This window comes from Rattus norvegicus, chromosome 18 (genome assembly GCF_021556685.1).
Source record: "Rattus norvegicus strain SHRSP/BbbUtx chromosome 18, alternate assembly SHRSP_T2T, whole genome shotgun sequence".
NCBI classification, from domain to species: Eukaryota; Metazoa; Chordata; class Mammalia; order Rodentia; family Muridae; genus Rattus; species Rattus norvegicus.
The window spans coordinates 66984317-67009452 of record NC_141551.1 but is presented as its reverse complement, the minus strand read 5'-3'; the positions used below and the strand labels follow the sequence as shown (position 1 = coordinate 67009452).

At 36.6% G+C, this 25136-nt stretch overlaps 1 protein-coding gene across 2 annotated transcripts in view; it reads left to right on the top strand.

The window, feature by feature from the left end:
* Dcc (DCC netrin 1 receptor) overlaps window positions 1–25136 on the top strand; it is a 1119339-nt gene that overhangs the window by 991589 nt on the left and 102614 nt on the right. For both annotated transcript variants that reach the window (XM_087592178.1, NM_012841.2), the window contains 5 exon segments: window positions 3358–3453; window positions 8317–8549; window positions 12652–12790; window positions 16976–17083; window positions 20528–20722. In XM_087592178.1, coding sequence (XP_087448304.1) covers window positions 3358–3453; window positions 8317–8549; window positions 12652–12790; window positions 16976–17083; window positions 20528–20722 — 771 coding nt within the window.

Sequence of the window (25136 nt, the reverse complement as noted above, 5' to 3'; positions counted from 1 at the left end):
TTAGACCTACTATGTTCAGGAGATTGAGTGTAACTTTACGTTCTTTATATAAAGGGGTTCTGTCCACAAGCATTGTCGAGCCAATCCTGAAAGGGACCGTGAGTCTCTAAGAAATAAGTCTACTAGAGGGCATTGGGGTCACTTGGAGCATGGCGGTAAAAAGGAACCTTGTGTTTCCTACAGACCATCTTCTTCCACAAGCCCTACTTCAGAGTAAATTTCTACTGCAAATCCTTCCCATGTGACCCTATCCTTCATGAACATTACTGCCCTCTAATCACAGGTGACATTCAGAAAGCACATTGTATATTTTATTGCTTAAATTTATGTAGTATTTCTTTTCCCCCTGTTTAGAATTAACTTACTAGGATAAGATTAATGTTTTACAACCAATCTTGAATCCCAAAGAACACCTGATATTTGATTATTGATTACTTTCTTAAAGGTAAACTAATTTGACAACACATGGACAAACACACACACACACATACACACACACACACACACACACACACACACACACACACACATGTTTTTCATTTCAAGTAGGAGCTATTTGTTCCATAGAGGTCAAAGTGCTGTATAAGGTATGGCCTACTTCACTCTTCTTGCTATAATGTAGCTTTAGAGACATTGTTATTTTGAATGTTAGCATCTTTAACATATGCATTTAAATTACATTCAAACCTTATGAAGATCTAATACATTTTCAAAAATCACCATTAAATATGAACTCACTCACTGTAAGGCATCATCACAGTTGTATAAACACTTTGGCACAGAAATAGAAGCATGATACGTGTCGTTGCATGTATGCTTTTAACTGGCTTCAGCATGTTTCTCGGCTGTTTGCGGTGCTCTGGCAGCTAGAGGCTAGACCCCTGGGGCAAGACTTTAGAGATCAATAATAACTTTGGTAAGAGATACTGAGTGCATGGTTGTTTCTCTTTGTTTTATCTGGGAAATGATGAATATTCAAATCGTAGATTAATTCCTTGAGACTGTGGAATTGGAATATTCCACTTGGCTCATTCAATTTTTCTTCCAGGAAGGTTTAAAGGGATGCTCTTGCTTTTGGTAATCCTCACACAATGTCCAGTTATAAAACAATGTGATTAAAGCTCATTTCCTTATCAATTTTCAAGATAATAATGTGGTTATCTGTCAATTTCAGAACTGGACAACTTTTATCTTTAAAATACGTCTATAAATGAGTACATTCATATATACTTCTGGGTATTGATATATTGAAGCTCCTTGTTTTAACTATCTTTGTGATCATTGGAATGTTATATAAAGTAATTCTTGTATCTTTTGACTGACGATCTTCATTGTCATTGACTGGCTTCTCCCTTTCTAGTTTGTCAGAATGGTTAAAACTCAGTTGTCATGTTTCCATCTTAAAACTTTGGATCATGAGTTCTATAAAAGCACTTACTAGATACAGTAGGAAACATTTTATACAGCTGCGGCCCACACCCTAGGCTTGCTTCATACTATCAGTCAGTACTTCTCAACTTCTTAAGTAGATAGATCCTGACAGATATAAAAATCTTTTATAAAATTTGAACCATTTTTGTAATTCAAATTAAGAACATGAGACCTTAACCATTCTGTTTTAAATCTATGTGGCCCTCCATCTCTACCAAGTCTCTGGCCTTCAAGGACACAGCGGATGCAAAATTGTAACCCTCATATTTGTTCGTTGCTTTATTTATGTCTTGCTTGCCTTAGAATGACAACAACAAAAGGTCCTACCTCATAAAAATCACTCAGTTGTTTCTTGCATAAAGACCACTATGGTGATCCATTGATTCTTGTATCATTATAGTATCAGAGCATGAAGCCATTACAAAGTAAAATCTCTCCTGTCACTTTGCTTTAGTTCGTTGATTTTATTACTCAGAGGCTAGCTTCCTGGTCACAGTTGGCTCTGGTCATTTTGGATGTCTAAACCTTATTTTCTATTAGTTCTGATGGTCAGCAAAATGATATACAATGGTTAGAAATGAGTAACAGTTTGATTAGTCTCCTCCATTGCATTCATAACTAACTTTGACTAGACAATCCTTTAGTAATATTTTCTTATATAGAATAAAATAGAAATTTTATTTCATAAACTATTTCCATAATTAGAATTGATAATGATCTAATTTTACCCTCAATGAATCATATATCCCTTTTATCTACATTCTTCAATTAAATAAACAAAACAACATGTATCTCTCTGTATTTATGTTCATGTGTGATTTTCTTCTTTAAGGAATCCACTTAGTATATTTGAGTTCTGCACACACCAACTTTCATATTGAATTCCTTCTTCCACACATTTTCGTTCTCTCATGTTTTCTTCTTCTCTTGATTTTGCTTTCCATTTCCCCCGTCGATGTTGTTCATTGAATCACCCTTCATTTCTCTCATACTTACTCCTCCCTCTGTATCTGGTTATATTTTTGGTACCTTGGTATGACGAAAACCATGAACAAATACATCTGGAGGGGAGGTTTATTTCAATATATACTTCCTGGTCTCAATTCATCATTGAGGAAAGTCAGAGTAGAAACTGAAGCAGTAATCTGAAGCATAAACCATGAATGAATGAATGCTGTTTGCTAACTGGTTCTCAGGTTCCTGCTCAGCTATCTTTCTCATACAACCCAGTCTCACGGGCATGGATTTTATTGCCTCCCAGCATAGCCTGGTTCCTCCCAAGGGTGGCTACTCCCATGTCAATCACCAGTAAAGGCAGTCTCACAGACATAAGCACATGAAAATTTGACCTGGCCAGTTTTCAGTTAAAATTCCCTCTTCTCAGGTGCCTTAATGTTGTGTCAAGTTGATATAATTTAACTATAATTGGTCCTGTCCTGGAGTGGATCTCTCGCAGGTCAGTTTCAAGTGTCTGTATTTGTTCTTTAATCTAATATGCTCTGCCTTCTTCAGTACCTGACAGTTCCTTAGGATCATCCTGATTTCCAGTCTGATGCCCATTTTTGATTTAACTGACGCAGAATGGCTGACACTTGGTACCTTGGGCAATCTGCTGGGAACTAAAAAAAAAAAAACTAAAAAAAATGTATTTTAGAGTTTGCAGATAAGCATCAGTCATCACCCACCCTGTACAGAGTGGCTAATGCTCTAAGTTCGCTACCCTCTTGTGCATTTAATGCTCAAACGAAGATTCAGGAAGATCGAAAGCCTGTTTCCATTAGAGCTGGTTGTTCCCAGAATCCAACACACTCATTTTCAAACATCAATTTATTTAAAAGATTATATTAAATTTGTTTTCAGGAGATGTTCACCGTGAGCATTTCAATTCAATAATTCATATGTCCAACTGTTTCTGTTTTCCTCTAGAGTCGAGTTCTCATTATGTAATCTCCTTAAAAGCTTTCAACAATGCTGGAGAAGGTGTCCCTCTCTACGAAAGTGCCACCACCCGTTCCATAACAGGTATGCACCCAACATCAATCCTCTTGTGACAAGGTAGTCAGTGCTTGGATTATGGTAAGGAAGAGCAAATTTTTAAAAATAGAATAAAATACAAAAGAAAATATTAAAATGACTATATAAAATTATCACAAACATATGCATGCATATGTATACAATATATCTTAATCCTTTGGTTCCCAAAAGAATTAGGATTCATTCTATACATTAGTATGTGGACTTATAGAATTCAGCTCTTGCATTTCTAATCATCCAGATGTGATTCTTCATTCTATTAACCAGTTTGTCATTTAACACTCACATTTGAGTGGAGGATATGTGATCTAAGACTCTAAATGTCCAATGGGTATTCATTTCTCTCAATGTAATCCTTCAGATAAGTGACAAGGATAAACTGATTAGATTAGGCTAGATTACAAAGAAGAATTATGAATTAGGCCATAGGTAACCGGTCCAGTGGATAAATAAGAGACTGGCTGATACAAAGAATATTTGCCTCAAGAATGGCTACAGGAGTTAAACTTGTTTGGCAGCAAACAAGACCAAAATGGGGGAAGACATGAGACACTGTTAACATGGCAAGACCTAAGTCATGGCTGATGGCTTGTTGTCAATAATACTGGGTTTATGCAAGAATGGAATATGCATCATGTTTGTGACCACCAGAAAAATTAAATCATCATTTTGCTCCTAACAATTTGTTCCCAAACACTTGCCTAAATCCTGGACCAAAAAAAAAAGTTGTATCTTCAATTAATATTTTGCGCCCTCCCTTTTCACAAATCTACATCCTTCATCCTTCATTTGATTGACCGTCAATTTTCACTTTAATTAGAATGAAGTGTTTAAGAGATCAAGCTCCAAATTTGATACTAAACATCAAAAAGCAAATGATTACTGGAGTATGAATTCCAGATGAGGATACATAAATGGCCGAAGGATAAATCCTGAGATCTTTTTACTTTTTCTGCTGCCTAGATTTACATAACTTTATATTTGCTTTTCAAGCTCACAAGGGCCATTCACGGAGTATCCTGAGAATTTTTTCACTACCCCTGTCTCACAGACTGTCCAAAAACTGAGGCTATGTGGAAAATAGCAGGATCCTCTGGCTATACCTAGGATCCCTCTGGTTGGCCTTAGGTATGTCCTCCCCGTCCTGGTCCTGAGACCTTGTTGTCAAGGTGACAGTAAGCTATAGTCAGCTGACATAAAATTCCACCAAAAACATTCTTTCAAAGATGTTCCATTACTAATAACAAAATTAAGTCCCACAAATAGGGACTGCCGTGGGTAGGGATGAAAGCCCATTTTTCAATAGAAAGTAACAATAGCAAAGGGGCAGAGTTCAGATAAACGGAAGGTAAGCTGTGCGGAAGGAAGCATCTGTGGTATTAACATCTTTCCTGTGGCCTTTGCTGTCAGTTTTTAATTCTTAGCATATGGCACGCCACCATGTTTTCTCAAACGCCAGCGATCCGTAACACAGGTTTTATTTTCCTGTAACAATTCCGATTCTAATGGGGCTGCGAAACGAAGTGATACCAAAGTTGGAAATTGTGTCAGGAAATTTCTTCTCGAAGAAAAGACAGTAATGGGCTGTAAAGGGATGTTTGAAGCAGCCATTTCGCAATAAAGAATAAACCTTTACCTGGAAGTAGAATGATTTTTATGCTTCCGCACTGCATGGAGGATAAAAAGCAAACCAAAGGAATCAGAGGCCACGGCTCTGATTGAATCTTGCATTTATAAATGTGTCATATTGTCATGTAAGAACCATTTTTTAGCTTTGAGTTGTTGCCAAGCATTCCCATGAGAAGTCTTGGAAAAATCCAGCAAAAAGCATACACAAAATGTATCAAAGACAATGAAAGCATTAGGCTAACATAAGCGCCCGGCCCTGGAGCATTCTAAATGCTGTGCCAGTAGCCTTTGGTGAACTCCATGGCCTTTTCTCAGACTGGGAATATCAGTTCAAGCTACTGAAACTTTCACCTTGGTCCCACACAGGAAAACTCTTTTTCCACCAAGGGCTTTCTTACTGTTACTGTAAGAACAAGTTGTTTTCTACCTGGAGAAGGGAAAGGTGCAGAGAATAATCAGAGGTTAATGAAGAACATTCTTTGACTTAATTAATGTATTCTTAACCATTTTAGCAAGGCTTAAAGAAAGTATAATCCAGTTGAAAACTATTATTGACTTTAAAGCCAATTTCAAACAAATATCTAAAGTTTCAGGATGCTATCAAAATATGTTAGGAACTCACTTTTAATGCATATATATGTGTATATATATACATATATATGTAAATATATGCAGTTCAGATAAATGGAAGGTAAGCTGTACAGAAGAAAGATTATACACACACACACACACACACACACATACACATATATGCTGACATACACACATACTTCTTCATATACCTCTGAAATCCAGCAGCATATAAGGCATCCTAACACAAAAAGAAACATTAAAGAACAGTTTAGTAGCAAAATCGTGCTTATATCCAATGTCTCAAAGATGTTTTGAGCAGAATAGAAAAGAGCACTTGCAGTTTGTGTAGCATATATTCCCACTGTAGTTTTCTATCTCCTCGAATGCTCTTCTCTGCCTTAGATGCAGCATGTCTCATCTTTCCCTTACAGTGGGGACCGAGCTCTTAGCGCCATGGGAAGTTTTGACATCGTCTGCCATAAAAAGTGAACAAATGCTTAAATAATTATTTATTTAATTCAAGTTGGTATCATCCACAGAACACGTGGCTATTAATTTATGCAGCATAGTTCTATGGGGATGGGCAAGGAAAAATAGTGGAAATAAGTCGCGTTCCCTAAGAAAGGAAATAAGACTTGGTCATTGGCAAAATTTTATGGGTCACATTAGGCCCACAAATAATTCACAACAGACAATACTGCGTTAATACAATAGACTCCTTTTGTAACTGATTCTCGAATACTCAGTAAATATTAGCCATGAACAGTTGTGTTTTCCAAAATCGTAAGTAGATACGTGGAATGTTAGAATGTCCTGTCATAGGAGTAGTTGATCAGCTTTATAAATAATGTAGAGGAGACTCCACGCTTACACAAAGTGCAGCAAAGAAGTAATATAAGTGGTAGCCATGATGCAGATGAGTCAAAAATAAGTCAGACACTGAACTACTCCTCCTCTATTCATAAAATTCCTTTTCAAAAGTCAGACAAGAGGAGAACATACTTCAATTTGGCAAGCTCATCTTTTCCTGCCCCACAAACCAAGTGGATGGTTCTAATCCTTGTAGCGACTGCTGTGTTCTCTATTCTCTCTTTGTCATTTCATAAATTCATTTGGCTTTAAAGGAGCCCTTCATGAAAAGAGACATCAAAAGAAAAACAAAATCCTGGGCTCTGTCGGTAAATTTGAATCCAAAACCTCACCCCCTCCTCTCCCCTTCCCCTTTCCCTCCCTCATGTCCCTCTCCCTTTCCCTCTGCCCCTCTCTCCTTCCTTTTGGCTCTTTTTCTTTTGGCTTGTTTTTTCAGTTTTTCAAAAAAATATTTTCTCCAAACCATAGTCCAGGAACATGTTTCATAATTTATGGGAAATCCAAATGATACATAGGCGCATGGGAATTTGAAATCCAAGGGACAGAGGAAGTAATCAACAGAGGAGCCAACAACCACCCAGCTCTAAACTTTGCTATTTAAAAATAAATGAATAGATAAATTTTAAAAGTTTCTGCAGACATTCTTCTTCATTTTATCTGACCTCATTCCTTTGAATGACATCAATTGTCCAGGCTTAGCTTTACACTGTCGGACCTAAAAGTTTTGTTAGTGCGATTCCTTGCTGGGTTATGCAAAGGTCAGTTTTGATTTCAAAGCTGTTATCTATGAATTGGAATGTCTCCAAATGGAATGACTACCCTTGCCACAAAGCATGTTTCTGATTTTGCTTGTCGTAACTTAGCAAAAGTGTAAGGGTGTTTTGGAGAATTTTGCACCACAGTCTTCAACACCAATCACGTTATCGATCCGAGCCTGTGCGACGCTCAACGGAAATCTCATTCTGAAGGAAGTTAATTTGTCTTCCTCCCCAGTGGTGTGCGTTCTTTCCACTGAACTTGCAGTTTTAGCATCAGGAATGCAATATAGGAGTGTGTGACAGGAATGAAGATGTCACTAACCCACGTGTGAGAGTGCCGGTGAATGAGCGAGCGCTTCCACAGTTTAAGATGGTAATCTAAGAAAACCTACTTGCCAGTTGCCATCCCATACCAGATTATAGGACATCAGATATAAAGTGACCGATGTGACCATGTGACTCTGTTCACTCTGAATATGTGCATTGATAGAACGACTGATATAGTTCAAGGACCTTTCACTATCGTCTGTGTGTTGACTGAACAAAATCTATACAGATATAATATAGGCAATAAGAAAAGCAGTGCAAAGAACTAATAAAGTCAGAGAGAAAAAAAAGGAAATTAAGGTATCCAATAGCATTTATTTCCATTTAAGGAAAAAGATAACCAGAAATACCAGTCTTGCTTTTATTTAAAAATCATTGATAAATCATGAACATGATAATTTAGTCCATCATACCTTGTAAAAATCAATGTGTAATATTCCAACAGGATGGAGCCTTAGGGTATATATTCTAATTAGATATAAACATAAGGAATGCTGTTATTTTAACATAGCAATACTGTTCTTGGTATATTTTATGATTTAATTAATTGCATTTTTTCTGTTCTTCTCATGTCCCCTCCATCATTATTGCCATGCATTTAACTCATTGTGACGTGTTGCCACTGATCTTTATTTTAACTCTTTGTTTACACATTTATCTGTTTGTTTCATTTGGTGGGTTTTTTTTAACCCAGACCCCACTGACCCCGTTGATTATTATCCTTTGCTTGATGATTTCCCCACCTCGGGCCCAGATGTCTCCACCCCCATGCTCCCACCAGTAGGTGTGCAGGCTGTGGCTCTTACCCACGAGGCTGTGAGGGTCAGCTGGGCAGACAACTCTGTCCCGAAGAACCAGAAGACATCCGACGTTCGGCTTTACACGGTTCGGTGGAGGACCAGCTTTTCCGCCAGTGCCAAGTACAAGGTGACGGTCGAATAAAGTGCATGAAATGTAAAGTGAACTTGTGTATGTTCGATGAGTTTCATTCAATGTTTCCTGGTGTATCGTAAGTCATTTCCCTACAGTGACTTTTACGTACTACAACAAGGCATTTTTAAGAGCTCAAAATCTACAACTCATTAGAATAATTATGCCTTTGGAATCAATAAGAGGCAAGGAAGAAAAATATCACGAGCTACAAAAATGATCTTTGAATTCCACCATATGCTGTTTACTCCAGACATTTGCTTCTGCGTGAAAGAATACCATTTTCCTTTGGTGATAGCAAGGCTCCAAACACATCATCTGGATAGATTCTGATATGATTCAATTTAGAATCTAAATTGCTGTCCATTAATATCATAGACTCACTGATATTAATATCATAAACTCCCTGAGAGTTTAACAAGGAATAAACAAGGTGAAAATATTTTATAACACCCTAGAAATGTATTGTAAGCCATTAACATTGATTTCTGTATTTACCTTAGAAACTACCTTTGTGTTGTAAAGAAAAATCCCTAAAATGAACCTGAGTTCTACCAGTTTCCTGTTCATGTCCTCATTTTCAAATCATTTCACACTCCTCCCAGAGATCTTGGTGGTATAAGGGACACTGTCATTTTACCTTTCCATATCTCCTGTCTGAGCTTAGCAATTCTAACAAAGTGTTACAAAGGCATCTGGGTAGTCTGAGACCAGGCTAACATGTCTAAGTTGTAGACAGTATTAAAAAAAAATAAGGAAGATCAGCCAGCACCTGTTCTGTATCTATAACAGTTCTAAATCGTCCATTCTGAAATAAAGCTTTAATTCTGCTTACTTAAAACGTATAACAGAATACTTCATGCACGAGTCTCAATAGATGTATGCTTGAAGACTCCATAAACAATCCATGTAAGGCGACAGCCGAAAGTTAACAGTTTACAAGACAATAACAGGAAGAAAAAGAAAGTGAACGCAATAACCTCAAAACTCTGGATACTAAAAGCAGGAGGATTGGCAAGAACTTGAGGGCATCCTGGGATACAGTGTGAAAACTTTTCTAAATCTAAGAAAAAATGAAGAAGAGAAATGATCCGGTAAATCTGGGGATCCGGTAGCTTAAACTTGCCCCTTTCAGTTTCCTTATAATCACTTCAATCTCTGCTCTTGCCACTCCTCAGGAATGGCTGTTAAGAAGGATTTAGAGCCTTCCCCTCAGGGCACTACAATATCCCTCAGTCTAGCCTCAAGACGATGGGAACTTGGAAAATGCCCGTCTTAGGAGATTTTTTTCTGCCCCCACATCTGGAGATAGGGTAAAAAACCTGCTTCTGTCTAAGCACGATCATGCTGGCTCTGCCATAGTGTCTTTCGTCTTTTAAATGGTCGAAACATTATGGTTTAGGATGAGTCAGTTTGTTCTTGAAACAATATCAATGACAACAAAATATGTTTCATTTAATATTGCTGCCCTGATAGACCAGGGATTTGGGGAAAACTCCCCGGGAAAGTCTATACAGTAGCATTAACAGGAGATACATCTCCTTATATTATTGGATACTGGAGTCAGCAGAACCTTGTAGAAGGACATCGGTATCAGGAATGCAAAAGAAGACATTTGAGAGTATTCAAAGCCATCTCTACATATAGATGGTTCAGGCTTAAGTTTATTTTTTATAAAACACTCTGTTTCCCTCTTTAAGATTGTTATGCTCATACTTATTCCACTTTGTAGATATAGTCATTGTACTGACCATGGGGACTTTGCCAGAATGGGAAATGGCATTTTTAAAAAAAAATGACTATTTTTTTCCAGCATCATTTGAATGCCAAGATTTCTTGAGGCAAATAATTTGAGTTAAATGGTTAGTAGAGCAGACATGGAATTACAAAGAATTTGAAAACCAAGCAAAGTATTTTAACTGGGCTGTTTCCCATTAGCTTGAATGACTAAAGGCATTATTTAATTTACTATTAATAATCATATTCAAATATACAAGTGTACATATGCACATACGTGCACAAACACACATACACGCACTCCTACTTCTCCACACTGAGATGAAGAAGTCTCTAGAAAAGAGTTGGGTAAAGGAGTAGCAAGGAAAAGGCAAGAGGGTAACTGGTTTACGAGAAAGATGTGTAGTAAATTTTACAGTTATTTACAATAGGTGACTTAGTCTGTACTTTGTGCCGTTAAAACCATGTTCATATCTAAACGTCATCATTCATTGCATAAGAGCTTTATAAGATAAGGAAGACATATTCATTATAGAACAAAGGGCACTTCTGCTGTCCAATAATAAGGATTCAAGAGGTGCTTTTGCTGTATTTTATCATATCACTGAGTCTCATTTTTCTCAAATTAGACAGTAATTCTGACACTAATATTCTGATTGCTCAAATTATTATATCGATTTTTCTACAAAGTATAAACTTCTTTTCATTTTCCAGAACTATTTAATCACATTCTGTTTTACGTGAAATCCACTCAAAATATAATTATTCAGTTAGCCTAGTGCCTATCAGATGCACTGTGCATATAATAGGATACAGGCAGTTGTATAAGACTTGGTCTCTTCCCCCAAATAGGATTCATTCTGGAGTTAAATATAGCTAACATGATGAAAGTTGACATGAAACAAGGTATAATATATTGTAGTTAACATTTATTAATGTTTTCTCTGGGCCAGGCACTATGTTTTACTTTACTTATTTCATGCAGTAAATGATAATGATAATGTCTGTCATGTTAGCTTTCAACTTAGAATTGAGGAAATGGAAGCTTCGAGAGGATTACTCAGGTATTCTGTATTCATAAATGCAACCAGATATGATTTTCCTATGTATTTTTAGGCTAAAGAATCGGTAATAGCAAAAGCTTTCCGTTAGTATATAGAGAAAACATTCTGATAAATGTTTCTGATATCTTCAATTTAATATGATGAATAGGTACATAACCATAATGTTACTAGTTTCTTTTAATTTTTACTTGATGTAAAAAATATATAGAATTTTCAGGGCTATTGCCTAACCTATGATAGATGTACAAATTAATACTTTTGCTGTACTACTCCTTCTTTTAGAAGGAGATAGATACATTATTAACCAATGGGGAAAGGCTTTGCTTTTTTTAAGAAGTGAATGCCCATCACATGTTTAAATATACAATCAATGGCAAGTAGTTACCTTGGGAAAAGTCAAAGCTGTAACTGCCACCAAGCACAAGTAGATGTTTCTAAAAGATTTCCATAGTTTAAAATGTGTCAAGTCATGTAGAAAATAAGCTTTGACCCATGAGACTAGCATGTTTTTCCCCTTTATTATTCTTTTTATTCATGAGTAAGTAAGAAAGACCCAATTTGATTATGTTGTACTATTGTAAATAAGCTTATTTACAATGAAAAGAATGTATTCAAAAGTCAAATACAACTTCTGCAATACAATTATGTCCTTTAATAGTCATCCAATATGCTTTCCTTTTCTGATCAATAACTCCCTTTTCCATACATGTTCTCTTACGTTTTAACTGTGAAGGAAGAGCACCATGTCACACAGCATCACTCTTGCTCTGCTTCCACTTAGGAGATCAACCAATGTTTGGAACCACTAAAATTTGAAACTAAGTCTTTCTTTAAAACATCATCACCACGATAATGCTAATAAATAATTGTAGCGGGAAATGATGGTGAACACTACATAATATGAAACACTAATATAACTAGAAATATAAAAACAAAAACAAAACAAAAATAACTGAAAGATTTCAATGATGAAGGCATGAATTTACTTCAGGCCCCACTAGAAAAGTGTTAAATGAAGTTAGGAGCAGATTTTTTTTTCCTCTCTGTCAGGTATGGGCAGACTCGGGGAACTCACCTAACTTGCCTTCCCCTTGAACACTACACTGCCTGATCTTAGCAGTCAAGTCTCAGAAGCCAGTAGATATTGGCGGGCTGAGAATCAGGCTCCGCACTTCAGCAATATAGAAGTGGATCTACTTTGCTCTGATGCATCTGCAAGATGTTTTCCTTCTTGATTTACTGAGTTCACAGATTTCATGTTGTTGTCTCGTTGCTTTGCTTGTTTCCGGTTTGTATAGTCAGAAGACACAACGTCTCTCAGCTACACAGCGACTGGCCTCAAGCCAAATACCATGTATGAGTTCTCAGTCATGGTGACAAAGAACAGAAGGTCAAGCACGTGGAGCATGACTGCACACGCCACCACCTACGAAGCTGGTATGTGAGGAGACACTGTCCTCAAAGGCCTGTGCTTGGCCTGCGCATCAGTGCTCGTTAACTGTGTGGAAATTGAGACAGAGAGTTAGTGTGGACTCAAAAGTGTACTTTGTCCTCTGTGAAATAATGTGTCATGTCCAATTCACAGCACTTCTCTACCTCATAGCATTCTTCTTGTCCTGTAAGACGGAGAACTTTTCAATACATTAAAACAGTCTGGTTGCATGATTAATGAAATCTCAGTGATTTTCAGAGTGAGTTCTCTAGAACATTAATGGTGGTAACTGAATATGAATTCTTCTCTCTGGGATAATGTAATACACAGGAATCTAGCTAGTTAGTGAAAGCTCTCTGGATCAAGAGTGGCTTTGAACAACAGTCCTGATAAGTATTGGGTAATTTGAGACAATGTAAAACATTACAATTTTAGCCTCCTGGATATTTATTCTAATTACAACAGCTGGAAGAGAAAGTAGTTTTTGCTTGGCCTTGATCATGCTTTGGAAACAGTATAAAATAATGAGAACCCTTTATGCACTTTGAGAGAGATCAAAAGCATGCACCCCATCCACTTAGTCACCTCTCTAGTCATAACAGTAACTACTTTTAACTGATTTCATATTGTTTGTGTGTGACAGACACTAAACATTTTCCAATTTTAATATTATGCCAATAAAGTTGTTACTTGAATACAATTCTGTTTTTTCACTAGAATTTGACCCTTGGTTTTACAACTTTAATGCCATTAAAATTATTACCTTAATTTTTAGAGTTCTATATTTTGTAGGTACTTATGTCTATAAAAATCATTCTATATAGTCTCATTTTAGCATCTTCTCTTTCAGTTTATTATTCTCCATTACTAAGGTTTTCTCTATTAATTCTGACTAAGATTACAATGTCTGTATTTTCCTACAAAAGTTAGGACCAGCCAAGTGTGTTGCTACTACCAGGACCATAAAATATCACCCTCCCACCTTCCTTTTATTCCAAAGGGGAGGATTGGAATCAAATAAAAACTTGAAAAATTTAAAAAAAAAATAAAAAAGCAACACCTGATGTGACTTGACTGAAAGAATTATCATTTCACCTGAAATCCATTTTATCATTCATAAACATAAAATGAACACCTGGATCTTGCTTGCAAAATGCACCCTAAATTTTTCTAATCAACTACCTAGCCCTGTAGAGGCACCAATGGTGTGTCCCAATAGAGCCAAAATTAAAAATTACTAAGATTGAGGCTTGTGGTTAGTAGAAACTGTGATTGTCCACTCGGATAATGATCTGAACAAAGGTGTGACTAGCATGTGGCGGAGATCGCGAGGCTGGTGATGAGAACAAAGAAATAATGCGCAAGTGTCAGCAGCTTCTGTAACTGTGAGCAGGAAACAAGGCGGGTGGACTAACTCGGGGGTCTGCTTTAATTCTGAAATCAAATATAGACTCTAGGACTTCACTGCCACAGGCTGAAGTGGCTCACAGTAAACATAAAGGTGACTGAGAAGATTTTAAGTTAAAATATTTCATTCTGTCTTTTATTCTGGTTTGCTTAATTAAAATTAAAAAATAGCAGCCGAAGGAACCAGCCACAGCTATCGGCGACCATAGCTCCCTTCGTGGTGTTCCAACCTAGCATTCTGAAACGCCATGACTGCCTTCGTCTTCGTATCAGTTAATACTCAACCATTCAGGAGATAAAGCCTTAAGGTTATGTCCTAAGATAGGTGACAAAAGAGCTAAAGGAAAGATTGTTCAAAGATCCTAAATTATAAATTTGTATAGCTATCATGCTCATGTGGCCCATAGTATTTTTCTCCAAAAGAAAATTGGATGTTTCTTGGAAAGGAAGAGGGACAGAAGAACATTGGTGATTCCAACAATAAAAGCCTGGTGTAATATCTGTGTCTCTAATCTTCTACTTCTGCCCATGCACAGAATGTAAAAACGGAAATCCATGTACATTTGATTAACCAAAGATATGGAAGGGACTTGTTCATCTTCTAAGGCAAAGTATAAATAGTCCATTTGTAACTTACAGGCCCTGCCACAGGTACTAGGTATAAAAGTTAAAGAGATTACAAGCCTCTATATTAGGAAGAATTAAAGTCATCTTTAAAAAGGGAAATATAGAGAGGAACAATGGAGGATTGCAGTCACCAATCTTGGGATATATTGAAACTGTAGGAGACAGCATAAAGTACAAATTTACTCTGGAAAAATAAGGAAAAGTTTGACCAGAAAAGAAATGAGTACTCAAGCCCCGGGGGATCATTAAGTACTAGTGTAGACCTTGGCAGACATTAAACCCATTTCTTTCCCACATTCTTGGGGGAAATGTGCAGCTCATAGAGAGCTTTTAAATACTTGAGCCACTAAATCTATTACCAAAATTTCTATTCATCATCCACACAGCTAGAATAAAGACATGTACACACCCAAAACATATAAACACATGACTTAGAAGGTTGGTATTTTCAGTAACCACCTTCTCAGTAAATTACTATGCATTACAGAACAAATTGAAGAATTGTGTTGGTGGTAGTGGTGTTGGTGTCTTTACCTTTTTTAAATACCACAGCTGACTGGCGAAATAACTTAATCACCGCCCCTTGTCTATTTTCTAAATAAACATTAATTTGAATTTTAAGTCAGGAAAGAATATTTTGATGGTTAATATCCCTTAACTCCCCTTATAATTTACAACTTCTTTTATATGCTTTATATAATATCTAAATCGATTTCTGACTATATCTAATCTTTCTATTCATGGGATACAAAATATTATGAATGAAATGTTTAAGAAAATAATCCTTTTGTAAGATGCCATTACCTCTGATATTTTGCTAGAAATACTTGCTGCCTCTTGACATATGTGTTCTTCTCCTCCATCTTGCCCCTCCCCTTTCCTTTCTTCTCATTCTCCTCTTCTCCCGTTTTGGTCCATTGTCTTCGCCATGTTTCTTCAAAAATTTAAATACGTTCAGAGCATTGACAACGTATCCAAATGAACTTAACTTTGGATCAATTAGAGTCTCAGTGGCCTTTGAGGAAAACATGGCAGATAAGTATGTTTTGCACCTTTCCTACGTATCAATACGTAGGAAGATATTCTGGTAGTGCCATACAGCTATACTGACTTACCCTACATACCATTTAGAAAAACCAAGGAGGATAGAATGAAAATGATTTCAAGCAGAGATCAAGTTCTAACTCTCTTATTCACTGGAGTCCTATTTGGAAGCCAGAAAATTCTTGCAGAAAACAAAGAGACTAGATATCTGAGAATCTTACTGTGTCAAATTAATGATAAAAAGGAAACTGCAGATAAGGTGCTTGAAGCACTGCTTGCTGCTTAGAAGAAAAACTGTCTTCAAAGGGGTTATAAACGACAGCAAAAATCCTGAAGATGTGGGATTGGCTGGGCACATTTGGTCCTACTTTGAAATATATTTACACTTTATTTTGCACAATGTTTAAAAGAAATAGATCTGAAGTGGGCGGGGTTTCTTGCTCTCTTATTTTGTTTTTGCCACATTGAAGCAAAAACGCTTTTATATTAAAATGCCTTTTCTAATTTTGATTTTCAATTTCTGTTCTCACTTAGAAAATATTTACCATACCATTGAAGATACAAGAAGATTTGACCTATTTTATTTTTTGCCTGTTTGTTTTTCTTCCTCTCTCTTGTATTATTTTTTTCGTGGAATTTGGTCAGTTTTTCTTTTCTTCAATTATAAACTACGATTGCAATAGTGTCCTTAATGGAAGGCATGTGCTTTCTCAGTTCACTGGCCACACATTTTCTATATACATACATGAGTGTGAGTTCACTTAACACTCTCTCTTGCATTCTTCGCTCAGTATTTCCTCTCTACACTCACACCTTTGGAAGACATTCAACTTCCATCCGTTCTACACCTTGACTTGTATGATTCCAATAGTTATGACTAATTGTTCCTCTCTGCACTCACACCTTTAGAAGACATTCAGCATCCATGGTAAACTATCAATTCTACACCTTGACTTGTATGATTCCAATAGCTGTGACTAATTGTAAAAGGCAAAATAAGCATGATCTACTTAGTGATAGAGCCTGATTGTTAACCTCAAGACAAAGTGCCCTCCAGTGTCTCTTGTTTTCCACAACCAATTACAAGACCCTGTCTCTGTCTCATCTCACAGCCCCAACTTCTGCTCCCAAGGATTTGACAGTCATTACTCGTGAGGGGAAGCCTCGTGCTGTCATTGTGAGCTGGCAGCCTCCCTTGGAAGCCAATGGGAAAATCACCGGTAAGCATCAAGCTTTCTCTCCCAACCTTGCCCCATCTTGACCTTTGTTGCTTACAGTTGCTGCCTTCACAGCTGTTCTTGCCTCTGTGTGGGGAATGTCTATCTCAGCATCTTGGTTCATAGCCTCATCTCTTCTGACTGGCTTTTCTTGTTCCCCCCTGAAGGAGTAGTTCTCTAAAAGGTTCATACAGGTACACACATATGCATAGTCATATTCAGTTTCTGTGTGGAAGATGGACATTTTAATTAGGATAGGCATTTTGTGTTTTTCATATGGACCATTAAGACAAGCATCTATGGAGTGTCTGTGTATGTATGAATGGCTAAAAGGAGTCTGGTTGGTTGAGAATTACAGAATATAAGGGATTTCTAATGGCCTTATATTTTTGTGCATCACATGAAGGAAGTTTGTCTTGTGATTTTTAACTTCTCATTTAGCTTTTAGCTTCATTCTTTAATAATGAGGTTTGGGAAATGATTAATATTGACTTTCAAATTTTGAACATAATGATTATTTCACAGTCACAGATTTTATTTTACCAAATATTTCTGATAACAAAAAAATGCCTAATTAAAGCATCCATTAAGAGCCCCTGATGTTAATTTAGTATTTTTTAAAAAAACATAATGGAATTCTATTACAGAGTTTGCCTTCTCTATTCATTTTAGATTAATTTAGGATTTTAGTAGCTATCTCCATAGAATTAACTTAGCACAAAAAAAAATCATACAGCTCAAAATGTGCACATTATAGCTCTGGCCTCACTGATAGCTCCACGAAGTAGAACCACTGGATTAGGAATTTAAAAGGTTGTCTCCTGTCATCTACATGTACATACAAGAGGTATATGGCAGTGCCACACACAGCAGTGGCTGAGTCCTTCTATGATGCAGACAAACCAGGAATACGCAGTTTCAGATGGCAAATTCAGTTCACAAGCTATTCTGTGATTTTTGCAAAATTAAAAGATAATGTGATGTTTTAACTGTGACTGAAATTCAAGTTGAAGTTTTGTTTTGTTTAGGAAATGGCTCTTAGTGTAATAACAACCAGAATTTTCATATGAGCTGATCAATATGAAGCAGAGCATAAACATAAAATCCCTCCCCTCGGAGCACATGCGCTCTCTTGTCAGCGCGCCAGGCCTCTGAAAAATCAGGCTGATACAGTCCATTTTTCTGTCTCATTTCTTGGTGTTCTGGTCGACTTTCACTGGTTCCATTTCAGTACTTTCTCAGCCATTGATTCATTTATATTTTATTTCATTATATACAGTTATGAATAGACATAAGTCAAAAATGATATTTTAAGAAGTAAAAACAGAAATTTTCTAAATAGAAACAAGGTATGATAGAAACTATGCATAGTGGAGGAAGAAATTAGTCGTATTTTCCCACTACTGTGCGATTTACTCTTCACTCAAATCTTCATTCAACCCGTCAAAGTAAACAACAGAATGCGTTTTCAACTCTAAAAAAGAAAGCCTGAATTCTGCTTTTCTCATGTAAAAGTAAGAATTCTAGCCAATATTAAGAAATCTCCTCTTCTATTATAAATCTTAGCCCATGCTAGGTTCTAAAGATGGACTTGAAGGCATATATATATATATATATATATATATATATATATATATAAAATGGGTTCCATCTTCCCAATGTAATCACATTGGATGAGTTTCCTTTGATTTACACACACACACACACACACACACACACACACGCACGCACACGCATACACACATGCATGCATGAGCATACACACACACTCACACACACACACATACACACACACACACACAACAGTTAAAGTATCAGAGACCAAAAAAGACAATTCATTTATTAAAGCAAAATTGCGATGCATTGTATTTGATTCAGTGAGAAGGAAAGATAAGAAGCCTTGAGGGAGTATAAGGAATAGGAAAGAGGAAAAGTAGGGCAAGGATTGTGAATATAACCCTGAGGTAGTATACACATGCAAGAAAACACCACAACAAAAACACATATACATGTACACTCACATGTACATGTAATTTTAATTTTTCAATAAGAGTAATTGTAAATGCACATGAAAGCCAAGCAGTGAGCACCATATTCCTGGGCACTATACTTACTGGTCCCTCTTACGGTTATGCTTTATGCTATGTTATGGGAATTTTTTACCTACCCAGGTGCATTGTGTACATGCATATATTTACACATGCATAAACAGGCCATCACTTACAATGAATATTTATAAAGATCAATATAATAAAATGAGACAAAATATTCATAGTTTCTGTTTCTTTTTTGCTCATATTTTCTTTTTTTACTTAAAAGTTTATTTTTTCATACACTATATACATAGTATTCTTTCACCTCTCCCAACTACTCTTGGATGCTTCTGTCCAAGTTCATGTACCCCTCTCTCTCTCTCTCTCTCTCTCTCTCTCTCTCCTATATATCTGATATTTGAATATTTCTGAGGAGATGTAAAACTCAGTGTGAAAACTTAAATTTGGCAAATTCAGACGGGAGCAAGAGGGACTCGATAGCATTTCAAAGGAAAGCAGGGCGCTTTAAGAACGTGATACATAAGACTCTGAAAATCAGCGATGCTTTTTCACAAGATATCCTACCTACGTTCGATAAGACTACTGCTCAGCTATACATATCACATAAGGCGATGTGGTTTGTGGCACACGCATAAATAAGACAACCATAAGTTACCGTGCTGCTCGTGTTAGAGTAGCATTCCCCTAAACATAGAACTAAAGCCCTCCAATGATAGCTACTAATATTTGAGGTAACAACTATGCCATCTTTAGCTCAGGGTTGTGTATCTGCCTGCCTAAGGTGGAACGGAAGAAACACTGCTGGAAGGCACTGTGTAGAGAATCTCACCCCAGCTCCTTTCCAAACAGCTTCGTTATTTGTGAAAGGACCACCCCACAGGCCCTCCTATCGTCCCAGGGCCATTACAATAATAAAATATGACTGTTCAGGTGCATGGTATTCTAAATATGTGCAGCATTTTATACTTTCCAATGAATCTTTATTATTTAAGCACAGCTAAAATAAATACTCCTTTTTTTCTTTATTGGGCTGCCATGAATATTATGCAAACATGTTATCTCCATTCTACATTTTTCATAATATTAATGTATTAGAGAAAACATAATCTGGATTTATAGGTAGGAAAAGCAGTGATTTTTAAAATATGACAGATAAGGTTTTTCTAACGACTTACTCCATGTTCTTATTCTGTGCACTGAAACAATTACTATCTAAATCTCGCAATATTTAAAAAAAAACAGCTGCTGCTAGCAAAACTGAATGCTGCAGTTTATAGAATGTGGACATATACTAATGATTAAAAATTATAGTTCAGAAAAGTGTGTGCTTGAAAGGAGAGCTACAGTATGCATTCTGTATACCAAACAGCGTCACACTTGTCTCTTTGTACAGCTTACATCTTGTTTTATACCTTGGACAAGAATATACCCATCGATGACTGGATTATGGAGACTATCAGCGGTGACCGGCTTACCCATCAGATCATGGATCTGAGCCTGGACACTATGTATTACTTTCGAATTCAAGCACGGAACGCTAAAGGCGTGGGGCCCCTCTCGGATCCCATCCTCTTCAGGACTTTGAAAGGTTTGAACTATGTCACCTTCCTCCTCTCCTCTTTCTCTTTGTGGATGGTCATAGAATCACTCTATAGTCTCTGTTAGAAAAAAAGCCCCAGATATTTTTAATGTTTGGGCAAAAATACCCGTAATGGGCATGCAAAGCCAATTAAAATGTTACTTTTACCAATTCCGAAGAATATGTACTGTACTATTTTGCACAAAAATAAAAAAAAATAGATTGACCACCAAAAAAACTCAACATGTCAAAGCAACAGTTATTTTTTATCACATTTTTATGGCATCAACACCAGACATAATTATTTTGAGTTATTTATTTATAGCTCTCTGACATTTATATTGATTTCATGTATACTACTTTTATTTGATATACAATAAATCCTTTGGATCTTTATATTTAAGAGAATAAAATAGATGAATTGAGTTATGTCTATGGATTAAAATTGCCAACTTTACTTCCTTTCAATAACAATCATTGTTCTATATTAAAAGAAAGCTTTAATAAGGTAAGCAAACCATTTTCAGAAAATACATGTGATTGACATATTGAGAACACACAAACAAAAAAGGGAAATTTTTTAATATGACGATTTGATGAAAACCCACAATCCTGTAAATATATCTATATATGTATATGTGTGTGCATGTGTGCGTGCATGTGTGTATGTGAACATGTAAACTCAATTTGAAAACAGTTAATATCTGTATAGAAAATACTGAGTTCAAGTACTGATTATGTAAAACATCCTTATTCTTTTAGAGTCTGATAATATTTTTCTACACGATAAAATGATTACGAGAGTCTCAGTTAATGATGGAAAAAGAATTTGCATATCCCATAGCTGATATTTGCACACACACACACACCTATATCTATATCTATATCTATATCTATATCTATATCTATATCATCTATATCTATATCTATATCATCTATATCTATATCATCTATATCTATATCTATATCTATATCTATATCTATATCTATATCTATATCTATATCTATATCTATATCTATATCTATATCTATATCTATATATCTATATCTATATCTATATCTATACAGTGATGCTGTTTTATTCTTGGGTCTTACATATATAACTATATTATGGATATCTGCCTTTCAGAAAAATGAATTCATGAGAGACCTTCGTGATGTACATTGCTGCCAACTTCTTTGCTGTACTTAAAGGAAGGTCTTAGAATAACTGCATGGTCTGTTTGTGAGTTGGGAAGATATGCTAATACACAGTGGACTTTTGAATTCTCATGAGTGAGCTATTCAAAAGCTGGATTTTGTTAGCAGCTTACCTGAAATCTTGCCAAAAAACACACAAGCCAGCATTCATCCTAAGCCTGTGTGACAGTTCCCGATGTCACACTAGTAGTCAGGAGGGAGGTGAGGTAGAAATGAGCTAGCTTTTACCCAGGTTTTTAGGACATCATGTCCAATACAGGTTTTGCTTCGTGAGCAATTGAAAAGCAGCCAGCGGTACATTTCCTAGAAGCATGGAATTTAACCAGATAATGTTCGCAAATGCCTACACTTCATCTATAGGCATGTGCCAAGTTAATTTCATGCTCGTGATGTGTGCCAGCCAAGAGATGCCAGCGAAGTTTTACGATGATTTAAGGAATCTGAATGTTTTATGTGGTAGACCAATGAGCAGTATATACCAGCCCACGCTGATAGCCATCCTGTAGGTTATTTAAGGAAGTTAATATTTCATTTGCTACTGTTTACTGCAACTGCCCTAAAAGCATCTGTAATCATTTTCTAGACTGGAGACAAGTTCCAAATTTTCTTTTATAATTGTCTACAAGATCATTATGAAGTATTAGGTCTGATACACTGATTTGACATTGTCCTTAATCATTAGGTGAATGAAGTTTTTTCACACTATGAAATGATTTTTCTTTTCATGTCTGGCAAATTTTAAATTACTCACAAACAAACAAACAAAGAAACGACACTGCCTATCTTTATTAAAGTTAAGCAAAAATGTATTTTCTATGTCCCTTTAAATGACAAATGTTTTAAGGCCAATAAATGATACATAACAAAAGATTTGATTTCTCAGTGAACTACAGCCACACCAAAGACAAAACTCATGGAATTTCTCGAACTTAAGATTTCCAGTTTCCAAAGCTTCTTGAAAACATAAGGCCTTAGTTCAACAGTATGTGAGTTTGTTTGACAGAGAGAAAGTCTGAGGAAAGTCTCCCTAGTCTATTAGCTACTGAGTAAATGTCTCACTGCAGGTCATACCCCAGGCAGGTGTCTGCAAGCCTCATGCTTTCATACGCAGGCTTTGCCACAGTAGTAGCATTTTGTACTTGAGATTTGAATTTGTCTTTTGCTATTAGCAACCAGCCAGAGGAGTCTAGGAGACTGCATATTTAATCACTGATGAATTAAAGAACATCTGTAATAAGGAAGCACATATAAATATGTGTATGATATATCTAGTTATTTCCCTGAAATTTTAATTAAAATAATATTCTGTCTTATTTTGTGGCCATATAGGAATTTGCAAATTTATACCTGCCTTCCCCATGTCCTTCACAGACTTCTATTTAGAAACTCTCACATTGTTAAAGCACAGCAAAGGGATGTTTCTGTGCATATTATGACCAGTGAAATTTACAGTGTGTTCATCTATTAGGGTTCTTTAAAGAAATAAATAAAAAGATTATGTTATACATAATAACATACTATATGTAATAATTCTCACTTATACATACAATATGTGCTATATACATGATCTCTCTCTCTCTCTCTCTCTCTCTCTCACACACACACACACACACACACACACACATACACACACACACACGTGATTTATTGGAGTGGCTTACAAGTAATGACCCAACTATTTCAACCATGGCTGTCTCCTGATGGGAAATCCAAAAATGTAGTAGTTGTTCAGTCTACAAGGCTGGAAGTCTCAGATGGTCTTCAGTATATTCCAGAAGAATCATGAAGAATGGGGTTCTAATCCCAGTGAAGGAAGAGTGAGGGAAAACAGGCAAAGGGCAAGTGCTTCCTTCTTTCCCGTTTTTTAAATATAAGCTATATATGGCAGCTATTTAATCTGGAACTTCCCATTCCCACCTCAAAAGAATCAGATGTAGGGTAGGTCTTCCCACCTCAAAAGATTCATTCAAAAAACATCTCTCACAGGCGTGCCTAGACACTTGGGTTTTACTTAGTTCCAAATGTAGTCACGCTAACGACCAAGAGTAGCCATCACACCTGCAGTGCACTAGGAAAGACAGATGCTCACCACATCTGTATATACTACACGAGTTTCCTAGAGATAGAGTACCATTTCCTATGCCCAGAGGAGCAGAGTGCTCAGTGATGACTTCCCAATAAAGTGTGAAATTCTCTGGGCATCCTTATTGCTATTTATAAATAGGCTTCTCCCCCATCCAGGAATAAATTACACTGAAACCTATGAGAAAATAGCTTAGAGTTCAAATTACATTTTGACAACACACGGGGAAGTTTTGGCCACATGGCATGAACAATTACAAATTCAAATCACGAACCTCAAGTATGTAATTTATGGTAACACTTAGAATCCACTTGGTCTCTTCCATTTCTTGAAAGATAATGTTTATTAACTTCTTTATGAAACGAGGCCTGCCTTTGGAGAGGAAGCTGGCCTAGAAGCTGACGTGTAGGCTAGGTAGGATAGCATCGATACCAGGGATCTTCCCGCCTGTGTGTCTTCAGTTGTGGTGAAATGGCACAACACCCAGATAGTGAACCCCAGATAGTGAACCCCAGATAGTGAACATTTTTTTAATTTAAAAATTGTCACACTATATCCAATGTAACTTTACTAAGAGAAAAGCAGATCTGAAGATAGTATATTTATTGAGCACATACGAAAATACCAATGACTTCAGACAATGAAAGCAATAGGATTACCAGTAAAGGAACAGTTACCGGGTGACTAGGAAATGAATTTGGCTTTATTCTTTTGGTGGGTTCTTTTTCCTGTTCTTTTTTAACATCATCCCACACATTATCATCAAACACATCTCTCTACCAGGTATAAAGTGCGACTTAGAACAGCTTTCTGAGTGTGTCCTGCTCTCAGTGCTCCCAAACATGCATACTTCCCAGGTTGTAACATTTTGCCTCCTTATTGCTGGAAGACTGGCACACTGGTTCTGACGACACAGTGTATTCCTTAACGGGCTACAGACCTTTGTTTAAAATCCTGCTCATTTGTCCCTGAATAAGGTGGTGCAAGCCTCAGCACTCAGGAAGCAGAGGCAAATGGATATCCGTGACTTTGAGGACAGCCTGGTCCATGGAGTGACTTCCAGGAGAGACTTTGCCTCAGAGCAAAATAAAACAAGAGTACCTTGATTCACTGTGCAGAGTATATGTAATGAAACGACCT